General features: G+C 39.3%; 1 protein-coding gene across 1 annotated transcript in view; it reads right to left on the minus strand.

Moving 5' to 3' along the window:
- FCHO2 (FCH and mu domain containing endocytic adaptor 2) overlaps positions 1–13,125 on the minus strand; it is a gene marked incomplete at its 5' end in the record, with an annotated part of 111,858 nt that extends 98,733 nt beyond the window's left edge. Inside the window, one exon of the mRNA XM_079703345.1 lies at positions 13,093–13,125. Coding sequence (XP_079559471.1) covers positions 13,093–13,125 — 33 coding nt within the window. The remainder of the gene's footprint in view (positions 1–13,092) is intronic.
- Positions 13,126–14,989: the final 1,864 nt, after the last annotated feature.

The raw sequence follows: 14,989 nt of genomic DNA on the forward strand, positions 1-14,989 counted from the left end.
GATCATTAACTTTTTCTCTGGCACAAACTAAACAAAAATTGTAATACTTCAAATGGCTCTCTCTCTCTCCACACACACACACACACACACACACACACACAGTCTCACACAAATATACATGTATCTTTAAAAAGAAAAAACTTCAAAGTCAAGTACCAACCAAGAACCCAGGCATATTGTCACCTTGTGAAAAACTTACTTTACAGCTTTTGATAAGAGATGACAGTGTATTAAATATACACATATCTATACATATGTGAAAAAATACAGTAGGAGACAAGAGCATTGGAGCTCAGATCTAGACCTATTTGGCTTCAGTGTCTTCACCTGAAAAAAAACTGGAAATTCTGGGGAAATGGGGAAGACCACTCTTGAAACTGGCAATCGTAACTCATATTTCTGTCACCATTTGAGATTACCCAGTTTTTTTTAACTAAAAGTACCCCCATGTAGGTTCTATTAATTTTTTAATAGCCATCAATGTTTTTAGTCTAATTCAAAGACAAGTAAAATAACAGGAAATATTTCTGAATTACATACCCATTTTATCACGCTAGACCTTGAAGTGGATATGTTCCTATCATTTTTTTAAATTTAATTTTTATTTTATATTGGGGTATAGTTGATTTACAATGTTGTGTTAGTTTCAGGTGTAAAGAAAAGTGGTTCAGTTATACATATACCTATATCCATTCTTTTTCAGATTCTTTTCCCGTATAGATTATTACAGAATACTGAGTAGAGTTCTCTGGGCTATACAGTAGGTCCCTGTTGATTATCTATTTTATATACAGTAGTGTGTGTATGTTAATCCCAACCTCCTAATTTATCCCCCCACACACACACACCTTTCCCCTTTGGTAACCACAAGTTTATCATTTTCGACACAAAATTTTTTTTTTCTTAACATATTCTGTTAACTCAAGCAAGTAGAACTTGCTTTTTCTTGGCTAACTAAAATGCACAAATGTACAAGTAAGTTGACGACAGAGTTTTAATATCAAAAAGAATTACAGCTAAAGATGTTTTCTGGTCTTCAATATTTTACTAAAACTGTAAATGTGCACGCCCTTAAATCCAGCAATTCCACTTTTAGAAATCTATACCACAAAAACACACATACAAAGATAAATGTGGAAAAATATGCACTGCAGTACTGTTTATAACTGTGAGAAAACAGAACTCAAAAACATCCATTAGGGGCTTCCCTGGTGGCGCAGTGGTTGAGAGTCCGCCTGCCGATGCGGGGGACACGGGTTCGTGCCCCGATCCGGGATGATCCCACATGCCGCGGAGCGGCTGGGCCCGTGAGCCATGGCCGCTGAGCCTGCGCGTCCAGAGCCTGTGCTCCGCAACGGAAGAGGCCACAACAGTGAGAGGCCCGCGTACCGCAAAAAAAAAAAAAAAAAAAAAAAAAAAAATCCATTAACATTACTGGTTAAACAAATGATAGTATACCCTACAATGAAATACATAAAGTGTTTTTTAATTGCAGTACATTTTTAAGTATTAATTTCTTAAATCTGCCCAGATATACATAATGTCAGTGAGAAAAAAAGGAAGTTGTAATTATTCATAAAAGCCAAAAATAACCTAATGTTGGGAGCAACCTAGATGTCCCAAACTGATGAATGGAGAAACAAAATGAGGTAGATCCACACAATGGAATACAAATCAGCAATAAACAGGAAAAAACACTGACACATATGACTTTATGGATTAACCTCATAAAAACTTTACTAAATGAAAGAAGCCAGACACAAGAGACCATATATTGTATGATTCCATTCATATGAAATATTCAGAATAGGCAAATCTATAGAGAAAGAAAGTGGATTAGTGGCCACCTAGAGCTGAGGGTAGAAAAGAGCATTAACTGTCAATGGGCATGAGGGATCTAATTATTGGGAGGATGATCATGTTCTAAAATTAATGATGGCTGCACCACTCAGTAAAGCTAAAAATCAACGAATTGTACACTTAAATTGGGTAGATTTTATGATATGTAAAATGTGCTTCAATAAATTTTGTTTTAAAGCATGGTATGAAACAGTATACATAAAATTTCATTTCCACTGAAAAAATAACAGGTTGCATATATGCATACAAACAGAATCTGAAGGCATATACAGCAAACTATTAACAGCAAATTATTTCTGGAAAATGGAATAATGAGCATAGGTTAACTTTCTAATAAAAAAAAATAATAAACAGGTCAAGTCCTTAATACAGGAGTAACAGAGCTAAAAGCTATACTGACAAGCAGCTGTAAAATGCGATTTTCTCCCAAGTACACTACAATTGATATAAAATCTTGATTATCAACGGCCAATATTTTTTCTTCTTCTGATCAAATTTTTATTCTTTTTAATAACAATTTTATTGAGATATAATTCACACACCATATAATTTGGCCATGTAAAGTGTACAATGCAAAAAATGTTAGTATATTTACAGACTTGTGCCACCATCACTGCAATCAATTTTAGAACACCAAAAAGAAATCTAAACCTGAATAGCTAGACTTTTAAGAGTAAGTATTTACTCATCAGTGATGAGCTTATTTTCAGCTAGCTTATTCATTAATCAACATGTAAGAAATTACGTATGTCCACAAAAATATCAGTACACTAACGTTTATAGCAGCATTACTCATAATAAAGGTGAAAACAACCCAAATGTCCATCAACTAACACATGGATAAGCAATGTGATATACCCATGCACTGGAATTTATTCAGCCATAAAAGAAATGAAACATTTGGGTTCGAGCCTGGTCCAGGAAGATCTCACATGCCACGGAGCAACTAAGCCTATGCGCCACAACTACTGAGACTGCGCTCTAGAGCCCGCGTGCCACAACTACTGAAGCCCGCGTGCCTAGAGCCCGTGCTCCGCAACAAGAGAAACCACCGCAATGAGAAGCCAGCGCACCACAACGAAGAGTAGCCCCTGCTCACCGCAACTAGAGAAAGCCCACGCGCAGCAATGAAGAACCAACGCAGCCAAAAATAAAATAAAATAAATTTATAAAAAAGAAAAAAAAATGAAATATTGATACATGCTATAATATTGATGAACCCTGAAAACATTACGCTAAGAGAAAGAAGCCAGTCACAAAAGACCACATACTATATGATTCCCCTCCTATTCAAGTCCAGAATAGAGAAATCTATAGAAACAGAAAGTAGATTACTGTATTGCTTGAGGTGGGGTGAAGGTGAGACATGGGGTGATAAAAGGTACGGGATTTCTTTTTGAGGTAATGAAAATTTTTGAGGTAATTTAAGACTGTGATGATGGTTTGCACGTATCTGTGAACATTACCAAAACCACTAAACTATACACTTTAAATGATGAACTGTATGGTTCACAAAATATATTTCAATAAAGTTGTCAAAAAAGTTAAATAAATAATACTTTATCCTTTTTAATCAATAAATTCTAGCAGGGAAATTTTCAGTATTAACTGACAAAAACAGCTACTAACACCACTGCTGACCCAAGGAGGACAATTACAATGAAGGTTTACGCCAAGACAGCATCTTTTCTCTGCCAATCTCAATGCACTTTGCAAAGAGGTAGCATTTCCATAGAAAGTTTCCCGAATGTGACTTGAGCTAAATAAAATCTTGTTATAACCCAATATAAACAGGTGTAAAAATCTTTTTAATAATTCCTAATATAAAGTGGAAAAAAAAAGTTTTATCATCCTTTAAAGATGGAAATACAGAATCATACAGGTCCTTTAAGAGAACACAAACTTAGTACCTATTGTGTCCCCTAAATACTCTAATTGAAGTAAGATGACTGCAATTAACATTTTGATGTATATCAGTCTAGATTCCTTTTTGCATACATATAGAAATGTTACTGCTTAATATGAAAATGAGATGTTATGCATATTGTTTTGCATCTAAATTATCAATTAAAGTGAAATTTATCTGAAAAGATAACTAAGTTATAAGTAAGGTCACCAAGTCACTAATAATGTACAGATTTTTTTCTGGTCTAATACAGAGTCTACAAGTGAGATACCCTTGAAATTTCAAGTTAAAAAGTTTAAGTCATCAAATCTATTTTGGTAACTCAAAACATCTTTTTCTGGTTGATCTTATAACTTTATACTTTAAAAAAATTTTAATAGACATAAAATACAATCAAAATACAAAATATTTCCACTTGAAGAAAAAAATGCACTCCTCTATTAACAATGCTATGAAGTTCCTATTTTAATGAAAATGGAACTGTTAAACATATCTGGGTTTTAGAGAGCCACGGAAAGTAATAGTGTAAAAGCACAAAGCTATAAATCCCATAGATTTTAATTAAGGCTTTGAAACTTCTCCTTCAAAGAACTTTTAAGGGCAAGAGTAAATCCAACACTAAAATTAAAAACATGGAAATTCTTCACTTTTGATAAGTCCGAGAACTAGAAAAATAGGCAAAAGATTAAGTGTGTACACTGTATAATCAGGCTATTCATTAAAACGTTAATTTTACCTCGTTTCCTTTTATATCAAAAAAAATTTTTTTTGGAAGGTGAAAAGAAGGGTCAGGAGGTACTATCATGTGAACAGCAGTAACATGCCTAAGCTTCCTCTCAACTCTAAACTGCCTCAAACATAAATAAATAAATATCATCATTTCCTACCTCTCTACATTTTCCTTTTACTCTAGCTCTTACTAACATTTATTAGGTAACCTTGGACAAGTCACTGTAAAATATACCATTAATGTGTGTTTGATGTAATCTCACTTTATCCTGCCTTCTCTGAAAAACATGATGAAACATTTAACTAATTCTGGAGATATTTTTTTGCTTTGAAGAATGGCCCCTCTAGTGAAGAATCTTCTAGACATTTTTGACAGGAATTCAACAAATATGCAATGACAGCCCTCCAGGTCTATTTCTACCTTGAAAACTGCTAGGAAGAAAAGAATAAAATACATGCATACAGTTTTTCTACAGGCAAACAGGACATTCAACCCCAAGTTATAATCTCTTCTAATCAATGTTCTATTTATGTATTAAAATTTTCACACAAGATCACTAAAACTATTCTTCAGAGCTCTTGGCAAGATATTGCTAAAGCAGAAAACAGTGATTAAAACATAGAATGAACATTGCTCATCAGTGAGAACAAAAGTTCCTCAAACACATCTGTTGACTGAGTGAAGGAATCAAATCTTATTACTTAAAAAAAATCATTTTCTCACCCCTCAAATACTCCTCCCTAATCTTTTAAATTACAACTCAGCTCTTCCAATTAGTTAAACCCTTCAAGCCATCTAAAAAGATACCATATAGGGCTTCCCTGGTGGCGCAGTGGTTGAGAGTCCGCCTGCCAATGCAGGGGACGCGGGTTCGTGCCCCGGTGCGGGAAGATCCCACATGCCGTGGAGCGGCTGGGCCCGTGGGCCATGGCCGCTGAGCCTGCGCGTCCGGAGCCTGTGCTCCGCAATGGGAGAGGCCGCAGCGGTGAGAGGCCCACGTACCGCAAAAAAAAAAAGATACCATATAGACACAACAAAAATAGCAGAAGCAAATAGTTTTGAGCTAATTTTTTATTCTTTTATCTTGCAAATTTTCTGTAATATTCTGTAAATAAATGTAGTTTTCATTACTTTCAAAATGAAAAATAAAATAAAACAACAATTTCAGCTTTCTCAAAAACTTTTCAATCTATGCTTGGAAAGACACAAGGCTACCTTCTTAATCTGACATTCTGTTCATGTTAACACTTAAATCTCCAGTCCTCATAATTCATAAATGGAAAAAAACAAAAACTGCAAGTAACCTAAATGTCCAAAAGGGGAATGCTATAAAAAAATTACATCTTATCCATTCCATGAAACCTATACTGAAAATATTTTCAAAGAATACTTAATCACATGAGAAAAATGCTTTGATGTTAATATCATTTGAAATTACCAAGATACAGAACTATATAGTAGAACCTGTTTTGAATTTTGTATTTCCAAAGAAAATCTTAGAGGACAGAGTAAAAGGCTTTAGGTAATTTTTATTTTCTTATGTGTTTTAACTATCACATAATAAGTTATAAATAAAAAAGAAAAACATCTTCACTGGCTGTTATTTCAACCAACTAAAAACTAACACTTCTTATTTACGGCCCCAGCACCACCAATTTGCTTTACTTACATTATACCTTCCTATCTTTTCCCTAAAGTCAAGCAAACATGCTTGTCATATCTTCCATAATTTTACTCCTGCAATTCCACTAAGGAGCATGTGCATGATGGAAATGAGGGAATTGTGTACCTCAACTTCATCACACAGTTCACTAATCACTTCCCAATTTAATCATCTCTGCCTCTGGCCATTCCAGCAACATTCTCTAGCCTCTTTACCAGTAGAAAGACAGCTAGCTGACCCTTGAGCAACATAGGTTTGAACTGCGCAGGTCCACTTACATGTGGATTTTTTTAAACAGTAAATACTACAGTACTACTTGAATCCGCGGATGTGGAATCGTGGTTATGGAGGAACCATGGATAGGAAGGGCCAACTATAATAACTATAAGTTATACTCTGATCTTCAACTGCACAGGGGTCAGCACCCCTAACCCTCACATTGTTCAAGGGTCAACTGTAATTACAGGTCTCCATTACTGTTTTGCTTTTGTTTTCCCTCACATCTGACCAATTTTTGCTTATCTCTCTGGACCAGATTCCTACTAAAATTCTTCCAATTCAAATATCTTTTCATTTTTCCACACTAGATAAATTGAAAGCCAAGCCTTTATTCCTTTTTCTGTATGTCTCCATGCCATTATATTTATATACAGACTTCTTAGGGTGCTTCTGTTAATTGTTCGAGAATTATAAAATCAAGATGTGGATAATCTCAGGAGATATCCCATGACTCAAAAAATTACTTCCAAAATATATGTGTGTATGTGTGTATAAAATATGTATTTCCAAAGGGCTTATGGTAATCAAAAGTGCAGGATGACACAAAGCATACTCTTCTCCCATGCGTTTGCCAAAATAATTTCAGTAGTTCTGAAAGGATTTGAACCTTTAGGATTTAGTCTGTAGGGCTGGAAAAGAACCCAGACAGCAAATTTTTATCACTCCATATCAGTCCTCTAAAATCCTTCCCCTAAATTAAACTTATGCACACTAAATCAGCATCAATTTCTCAATTTCAATGATTAAGGCAAAAACAAACAAACAAAAACACCCTTCCACCGCCCCCCCCCAAAAAAAACCTAACGGCCTGACAATAATATTTAGTTCCATCTAAAATATTATAATTTGGGGCTTCCCTGGTGGCGCAGTGGTTAAGAATCCACCTGTCAATGCAGGGGACACAGGTTCGAGCCCTGGTCTCGGAAGATCCCATATGCCGCGGAGCAACTAAGCCCGTGTGCCACAACTACTGAGCCTGCGCTCTAGAGCTTGCGAGCCACAACTACTGAGCCCACGAGCCACAACTACTGAAGCCCGCGTGCCTGGAGCCCGTGCTCCGCAACGAGAAGCCACCGCAATGAGAAGCCTGCGCGCCGCAACGAATAGTAGCCCCCGCTCGCCACAACTAGAGAAAGCCTGCGCGCAGCAACGAAGACCCAACGCAGCCAAAAATAAAATTTTAAAATAATAAAAGTAAATTAAATAAAATACTATAGTTTTATAATATCTACCTGTCAAGTCTATTTGAACCAAGTTAGATGAATCTGTAGTTTGAATTTTCATAGCTTGTTGCAGTTGAAAATAGTTTGGGCATGGCTAACTGGCTAACAGTTATACAATAACACATTTTAACATGTATGTTATTTGCTTGTATATACAGAGGTTATTTCTGGAAAGCTACATAAGAAACTGGTAACAGTGATTACCTTTTCAGAGATCTTGGTGGGTGGATAAAAGGGAGATTTTATACTACATTCCCTTTTGTACCTTTTAAATACTAAACCACGTAAATTTTGCAAATTTGTTAATTACTGTATATATGTAAATATACAAACCTACACACTTTAAAATTTTTAGTATATCATCTGATGGGATCAGATCCTAAGCAGGTACCCCAAACTACAATATTTGGAAATTTCAAGTAATAAAAAGTCTATATTCTGGGTTTCTATGGTCACCTCAACTAATTTTTTAAAGATGTATATTTTAAAATTTTCATATGGATAAATAACCCCAAAGAATATGTGTGGGGGGGGCGCTGTTAGTCTCTCATGTAGGATACTAAATTTTGACTAAATAACCAAGCAAAAGTATAATAACGTTTTGCATTCCAAAGTCCTATTAATAGCAACTCCAGATTTTTAAAAACATTTTAATCCTCCCAGTTTATCTATGTAATGACAGATCAAATTTTGGATATACAGTATTATGCCTCTTACATAAGGGACTTGGGCATCATGTAGATTTTGGTATTGGTCCTGGAACCAATCTCCCAAGGATACCAAGAGAGAACTGTATAACCTAGTGCTCTGAATTTATTTAAAAGTAAAGCATGACAATACCAGTGAAATCAATAGATAAATGGTATGAGACTTCTGTACTGGTTAATCAGGAAAAAAAAATTTTTTTTAAGAAATAAGGAAAAATTCAGAACAAAAATACCGAAGATAATTGTTATTCATTCATTCTTGATGTGCTGAATGGAGATCTTTGGAAAAAGTCACCTAACTAAAAATGTCACTTCATTACAATGTGATGTATGCTAAAGAATACCTGGTGTCTTTGGGGAAATACTTTATATCTTATATAGATTGGGATTACTATGTAAAGTGAAGTTTATAAGGTGTTTAAATCAGGTATGCTGTGCTCTCTTGTTTTTTCCCCTTAAGTAATTATCGCTATGAAATCCATTCCTTAAAAAAAACTTTTTAACTCTTGAATTAAATAATTTGGACTTATATAAAAATATATAAAGCCATTTTAATCACTATACTGTAAGACTGACATATATAATCAAGAGTATTATAAACTAGTACTTGACTCTTTAAGAAGCAGCAGATGGAGAAACTTCTTCAGTGCAATATTTGTCAATACCTTTTTGAAGTTAAATAATCTTTTGAAGGACTGTTTTTATATATTAAAGGTAACTGTGGATTTCTGTCATCAACATTATTTTTGCTGTCCAATTTTAATAGAAAGAAAAACATTTTCAACTTGATTATCTTTGTGACACTATACTTTGTGGCAAAAACTGACTTATCAGCAACAAAACACCTGCTGTGTAGGAAGTTTGGGACATTTTTATTCTTCAAAGTATCGTATTAGGTAAAGGAATTTGTAATGTAGCATATAGTTTTATTTTAAGAAAAACTATAAAGAAATAGGCAGGGTGTGCTGCTTTCAAAAGAACTTGAAGAGAGTTTGAATGATTCAAATTTTCCTCTAACAAAATGCCACAACAAGAAAATCTGTCTTTTTATATGTAGGGAAAAAAACAATTAACAGCTTGTTTGGTTAGAAACCTAAAACTTTAAAGGTTCCCCTTACCTCACTTTGACAAGTTTTATTTTGTTTTGACAGTGCCACTTTAAACATTAGGGGAGAAAAGTGAAATTAATATTACAAATTCTCTATTTTAAGAAATTTTTTATAAATGATTCAGAAATAGGTAAATTTTTAAGTTGTCTTAAATAGATAGCTAACAAATTCTGATAAGTTATTTAGTTCCCAGGGTTTCCTAATTCATTTAGCCCTCCTTTGGAGCTTTTTAAGATCCAATTTAGAGCTTTCACCCCCAACCAGGAAGTAAAATAAAATGCAGTATATTTTAACTATTTGTACTCAATATTGGAAGTGAAGGCAAACACTAAAACACAAACTAGACTTGGGATTCTCTCTAGATTTCAGATAACCAAATTTATTTCCATGCCTCTACTAAGAGGGAAAACAAAGGGCACACAAAAACCTGCAAAAAATGTTCATAAAGCATTATTCATAAAATAGCCAAAACATAAAAAAAGGCTATGTTCAAAACTCAATGAACACAAAAGATAACCTTAAAATGTTAATATGCAATTTTGAATTAAGTTAGCAAACTTCAAAAACACATTCATGCATCCAAAAATACAAAACAGGACTTCCCTGGTGGTGCAGTGGTTAAGAATCCACCTGCCAATGCAGGCGACATGGGTTCAAGCCCTGGTCCTGGAAGATCTCACGTGCCACGGAGCAACTAAGCCCGTGTGCCACAACTACTGAGCCTGCGCCCTAGAGCCTGTGAGCCACAACTACGGAGCCCACGTGCCACAACTACTGAAGCCTAGAGCCTGAGCACTGCAACAAAGAGTAGCCCCCACACAACTAGAGAAAGCCCGCGTGCAGCAACTAAGACCTAACACAGCCATAAATTAATTAATTAAAAAAATACAAAACATTATAACAACGCCAAATTTTAAGTAATCCTTATAGAGGTTTTACAAATTGCCATTGTAAAACCTGAAGTCTAAAATCAATAGGCTAAATCTAAAATTCATATGGAAAATCAAGGGACCCAGGAGAGTCAAAATAATCTTTGAAAAAGAAGAACAAAGTTGGAGCACTTGCACTTCCCCACTCCAAACTTACTACAAAGCTACAGTAATCGAAAGTGTGGTATTAGCATAAGGACAGATGATGGGATACCAATGAAAATCCGGAAATAAACTCATACGTCTATCGTCAACTGATTTTTGAAAAGAGTGCCAAGACTATCCAATGGAAAAAGAAGAGCCTTTTCAACAAATAGTGCTGGGACAACTAGACCCACATGCAAAAAATGAAGCTGTACCTCTTCCAGCACCGTACACAAAAATTAACTTCAAATGGATCATAAGCCTAAATGTAAGAACTAAAACTACATATAAAATCCATAGAAGTAAACCTTTGTAATCCTGGGTTAGGAAAGACTTCTTAGACATGACAACAAAAGCATACGTGATAACAGAAAAATTAGACAAATTGGACTTCATCAAAATTAAAAACGTCTGTGCTTCAAAGAATACCATCAAAAGAGTGAAAAAGACAACCCACAGAATGGGAGAAAATACTTATAAAATCATGTATTGTAAATCAAAACCACAGTGAGATATTACTTCACACCCAACCACTACAATAAAAAAGATAACAACAAGTGTTGTCCAGCACGTGGAAAAACTGGAAACCTCAGACATTGCTAGTGGGATTGTAAAATGGTGCAACCACTTTGGAAAATGTTTGGCCCTTCCTCAAAACGTTCAACAGAGAGTTACCACATGACCCAGCAATTCCATTCCCAGAAGAATTTAAGACATATATCCACATAAAAACTTGTACGGAAATGTTCATAGCAGCATTATTCATAATAGCCAAAAAGCACAACCAACCAAATGTCTACCACTGATGTATGGATAAATACAATGTGAGATAGATAGATAGAGAGAGAGAGAGACACCCACACACCCACACAATGCAACAGAACACTATTTAGCCATAAAATGGAAATAAGTACTGCATGCTACACCCTGGATGAACCTTGGAAACATGCTAAGTGAAAGAAGCCAGTCACAAAGGACCACATGTATGAACCCATTTATATGATTATGTCCAGAACAGACAAATCTACATAGGCAGAAATCTATAGATTAGTTGCCTAGGACTGAGGCAAAAAGGAAATGTAGAGTGACTGCTAATGAACACTGGTATTCTTCCTGAGATGATGAAATTGTTCTAAAAGAGTAGTGACATTTGCAGAATTCTATGAACAGACGAAAAATCCTTGAATTGTTAACTTAAATGGGTGTATTATACGGCAGGTGAATTGTACCTCAATAAATCTGTTTTTTTAAAAAAGGAAAAAAAGGGCTTCCCTGGTGACGCAGTGGTTGAGAGTCCGCCTGCCGATGCAGGGGACGCGGGTTCGTGCCCCGGTCCGGGAAGATCCCACATGCCGCAGAGCGGCTGGGCCCGTGCACCATGGCCGCTGAGCCTGCGCGTCCGGAGCCTGTGCTCCGCAACGGGAGAGGCCACAACAGTGAGAGGCCCGCGTACCGCCAAAAAAAAAAAAAAACACCCTAACGTCTAGTATTTATGTCGATTGTGGAAAACAAGGTACATTCAAAACAAATAACTATAAACTGATTTCATTACTAAGCAAGACCATGCTTGAAACACTCAGAAATTAAGAACTTAAGACATACCTTATTCACTTTAAGAGTACCACTTTAAATATTTCTACGTCTTAACTAAAATGGAATTGTGGCACTCGCAACTGTCAAGCCATAAAATGGGATTCCTGAGATACCTGAGTACACATACTACTTTCCTGTACATGGCTGAACTGTGCTTCCCATTACAGCAAACAATAACTGCAGAAAAACACTCCACAGGGAGACTGGGAACTCATTCTCAGAGAACCACCTAACGCTAATACCGAGTTAAAAGGAGGGTGTGGAAAGAATGAGGAAGGGGAAGGAGCACGGGGAAGAGGGAGACGTATCGGCGCATTTAAGCCCAAGGAATCCAGTTCCATTAAATTCAACTTTTATACGCTTTGTGAACAGGCCCAGAGGCAAAGTCCTGGGCGCAGACCAACGAGCCGAGCTGCGAGGCCGAGAGGAAGTGCTGATCCAGCCCAAGCCCGCCCGGGAATTTGTGGGGAAATGGTGGGGGGCCAAAGGGCTAAGATGGGGGCCTGCGAAGCGGGAATGAGGGGAGCCCCTCCGCCCGGCTCCAGCCCGCGCTCGCCGGCAGCACGCAGCTGGGGGTGGCCGCGCCGCGGGCCCGTCGTCCGCGTCCGAGCCGCGGAGCGCGCCCGGCGCCCGGAGTCTCCGGCGGGGCCGGGTGCCGTCTCCCGCCCCATCCGGCGCTTTGTCCCAGCGCGGGCGGCGGGCGGCCCCTCGGCGTCCCCACCGCGGGCTGAGGGGCCGCGCTGACAGCCCCCGCCCCCCACTAGGGCGGCAAGCCAGCGAATCGCCCGACGGGTTTCATCCAGGCGGGACGCAGCAGGCGGCGGTCGGAGGACGCCGGCCCTGCCCGTGGAGCCGCCGCCGCCGCCGCCCGAAGCGCACGCAGGCCGAGGTCAGGCGCAGAAACCCTCGGACTCCGAAACCCACACAATGTCCAAAATCCTTCTCTTACCCAAAAATTCTCAACGAAATGCGCCATGACCATCCTGCCGCCGCCGCGCTGGGTTCCGCGTCCGCGCCCTCCCGCCGCTCCGTAAACACTGGCCCGGCCCCCACGGCGCCCCCGCCTTTCGCCGCCGCGGCTACCGCCGCTGCCGCCGCCGCCGCCGCCGCCTTCTTCCCGGAGGCCGGCCCGCACCCTCCAGGACGCATGCGCCACCTAGCGGCCGCCGCTGCGGAGCGAACACTCAAACGCCTAGGCTGGCTTGCGCATGCGCCTCTGGCCCCGTTGCCGGGTCTTAGTCCGCTCCTTCCCGCTCCAGCCCGGTCACGTCTGAGAAAGAGTATTTTCTTGGGAACGGTGGAGAACCCGGTACCGGAGCAGTCACCCGGGAGACTGTTCGCGCCCTTCGCGGTGCGATGGGTACTGGCTCAGGGACGGAGCGAAGAGAGGGGCCGGCCAGGAACAGTGGAACCCACAGCCAGGCTGCCCTCTCTCTTCCTCCTCTCAAGACTCGCTTCCTAAGCTTTCGAGTATCTCGAAGGTTCCCAAGTCGGTGCAAGCTGGAATGGGGGAGACTTGGCCTCTGGCCAACAGGAGGAGACGCTGAGAAATGGTCAACAGGGTGCCTTTCCTTGATAGGGAATTAAGAACCAAAACAAAACTTTCCGAGGCCGGAAAAGGAGGAAACGCCCTGTCGCCTGAGAGCCCTGGGAGCTGCGCGAGACCCAGGCACCAAGTCCTCGGCCGAGGCCGCTGACCTCTAGCACGCCCGGAGCAAACCAGCCGGGACTGCCGACAGCAGGAACGTGACCCGAAACCAACGAATTTCCCTAACTCAGCCAGTTTTGCCTTTTTTGTTGTTGTTGTAAAGTCTCTTGCAGGACTTGTTCATATAAATCCATGGTTCTCCTAGCAACTTGCACATTTTGGAAAAAGAAACAAGTTCAAACACGCCTCGGCATAACAGAGACACTAAATCCCCTTCCCACGCCTTACTTTCCAGAGGTTAAGGGGCAAACATTAAACCAGATCAACTAGGTCCAAAATATGCAGTTCTTGAAGCCAAGCCCGACAAATAGATTTAGTGTAGCTTTAACTGTCCATGCACATCACACCTCCTCGGGTCTTGTGACTTCAAACACGGTGAACACTATACCACTGTTTCTTCATGGCAGATTATTTCCATCCTCAAAAGTAAAAACCAGACAGTGCCTTTCACATGGATGAAGCTGTAAAGTGTTTGTTTAATAGGAATCATTGGATAATGGTATTGTGATTATATCTTTTTAAGAATATCTTTTAGGAATATATAGGCTGTAATAATACGACATCTAGGATTTGCTTTAAAATGAGTCATTGAGGGAGGAGGAATGGGTAGGGGTAAAAATGAAACAAGATTGACCATGAGTTGGTCATTCTAGGAGCTAAGCAATGGAAACGTGGTTCACAGTATTACCCTCTTTTTGGTATATGTCTGCTTTTTCCTTTCTTTAAAAAGTCTTCATAATGCTATCATTTACACTAGTTTTGGGGTAAGTCAAACTTAGAAATTTTCTACAATTGTCTAAGCCATTAGTCTAGCATTGTCTTTTGGGGTTTTTTCTTTTTATTTATTTTTGGCTGCGTTGGGTCTTCGTTGCTGCGTGTGGGCTCTCTCTAGTTGTGGTGAGCGGGGGCTACTCTTCCTTGTGGTGCGCAGACTTCTCGTGGTGGCTTCTTTTTTTGTGGAGCACAGGCTCTAGGTGAGCCGGCTTCAGTAGTTGTGGCACATGGGCTCTAGAGCACAGGCTCAGTAGTTGTGGCGCACGGGCTTAGTTGTTCAGCAGCACGTGGGATCTCCCCCGACCAGAGCTCGAACCCATGTTCCCTGCATTGGCAGGCGGATTCTTAACCACTGCGCCACCAG

This window comes from Hyperoodon ampullatus, assembly GCF_949752795.1.
Source record: "Hyperoodon ampullatus genome assembly, chromosome: 4".
NCBI lineage: Eukaryota > Metazoa > Chordata > Mammalia > Artiodactyla > Ziphiidae > Hyperoodon > Hyperoodon ampullatus.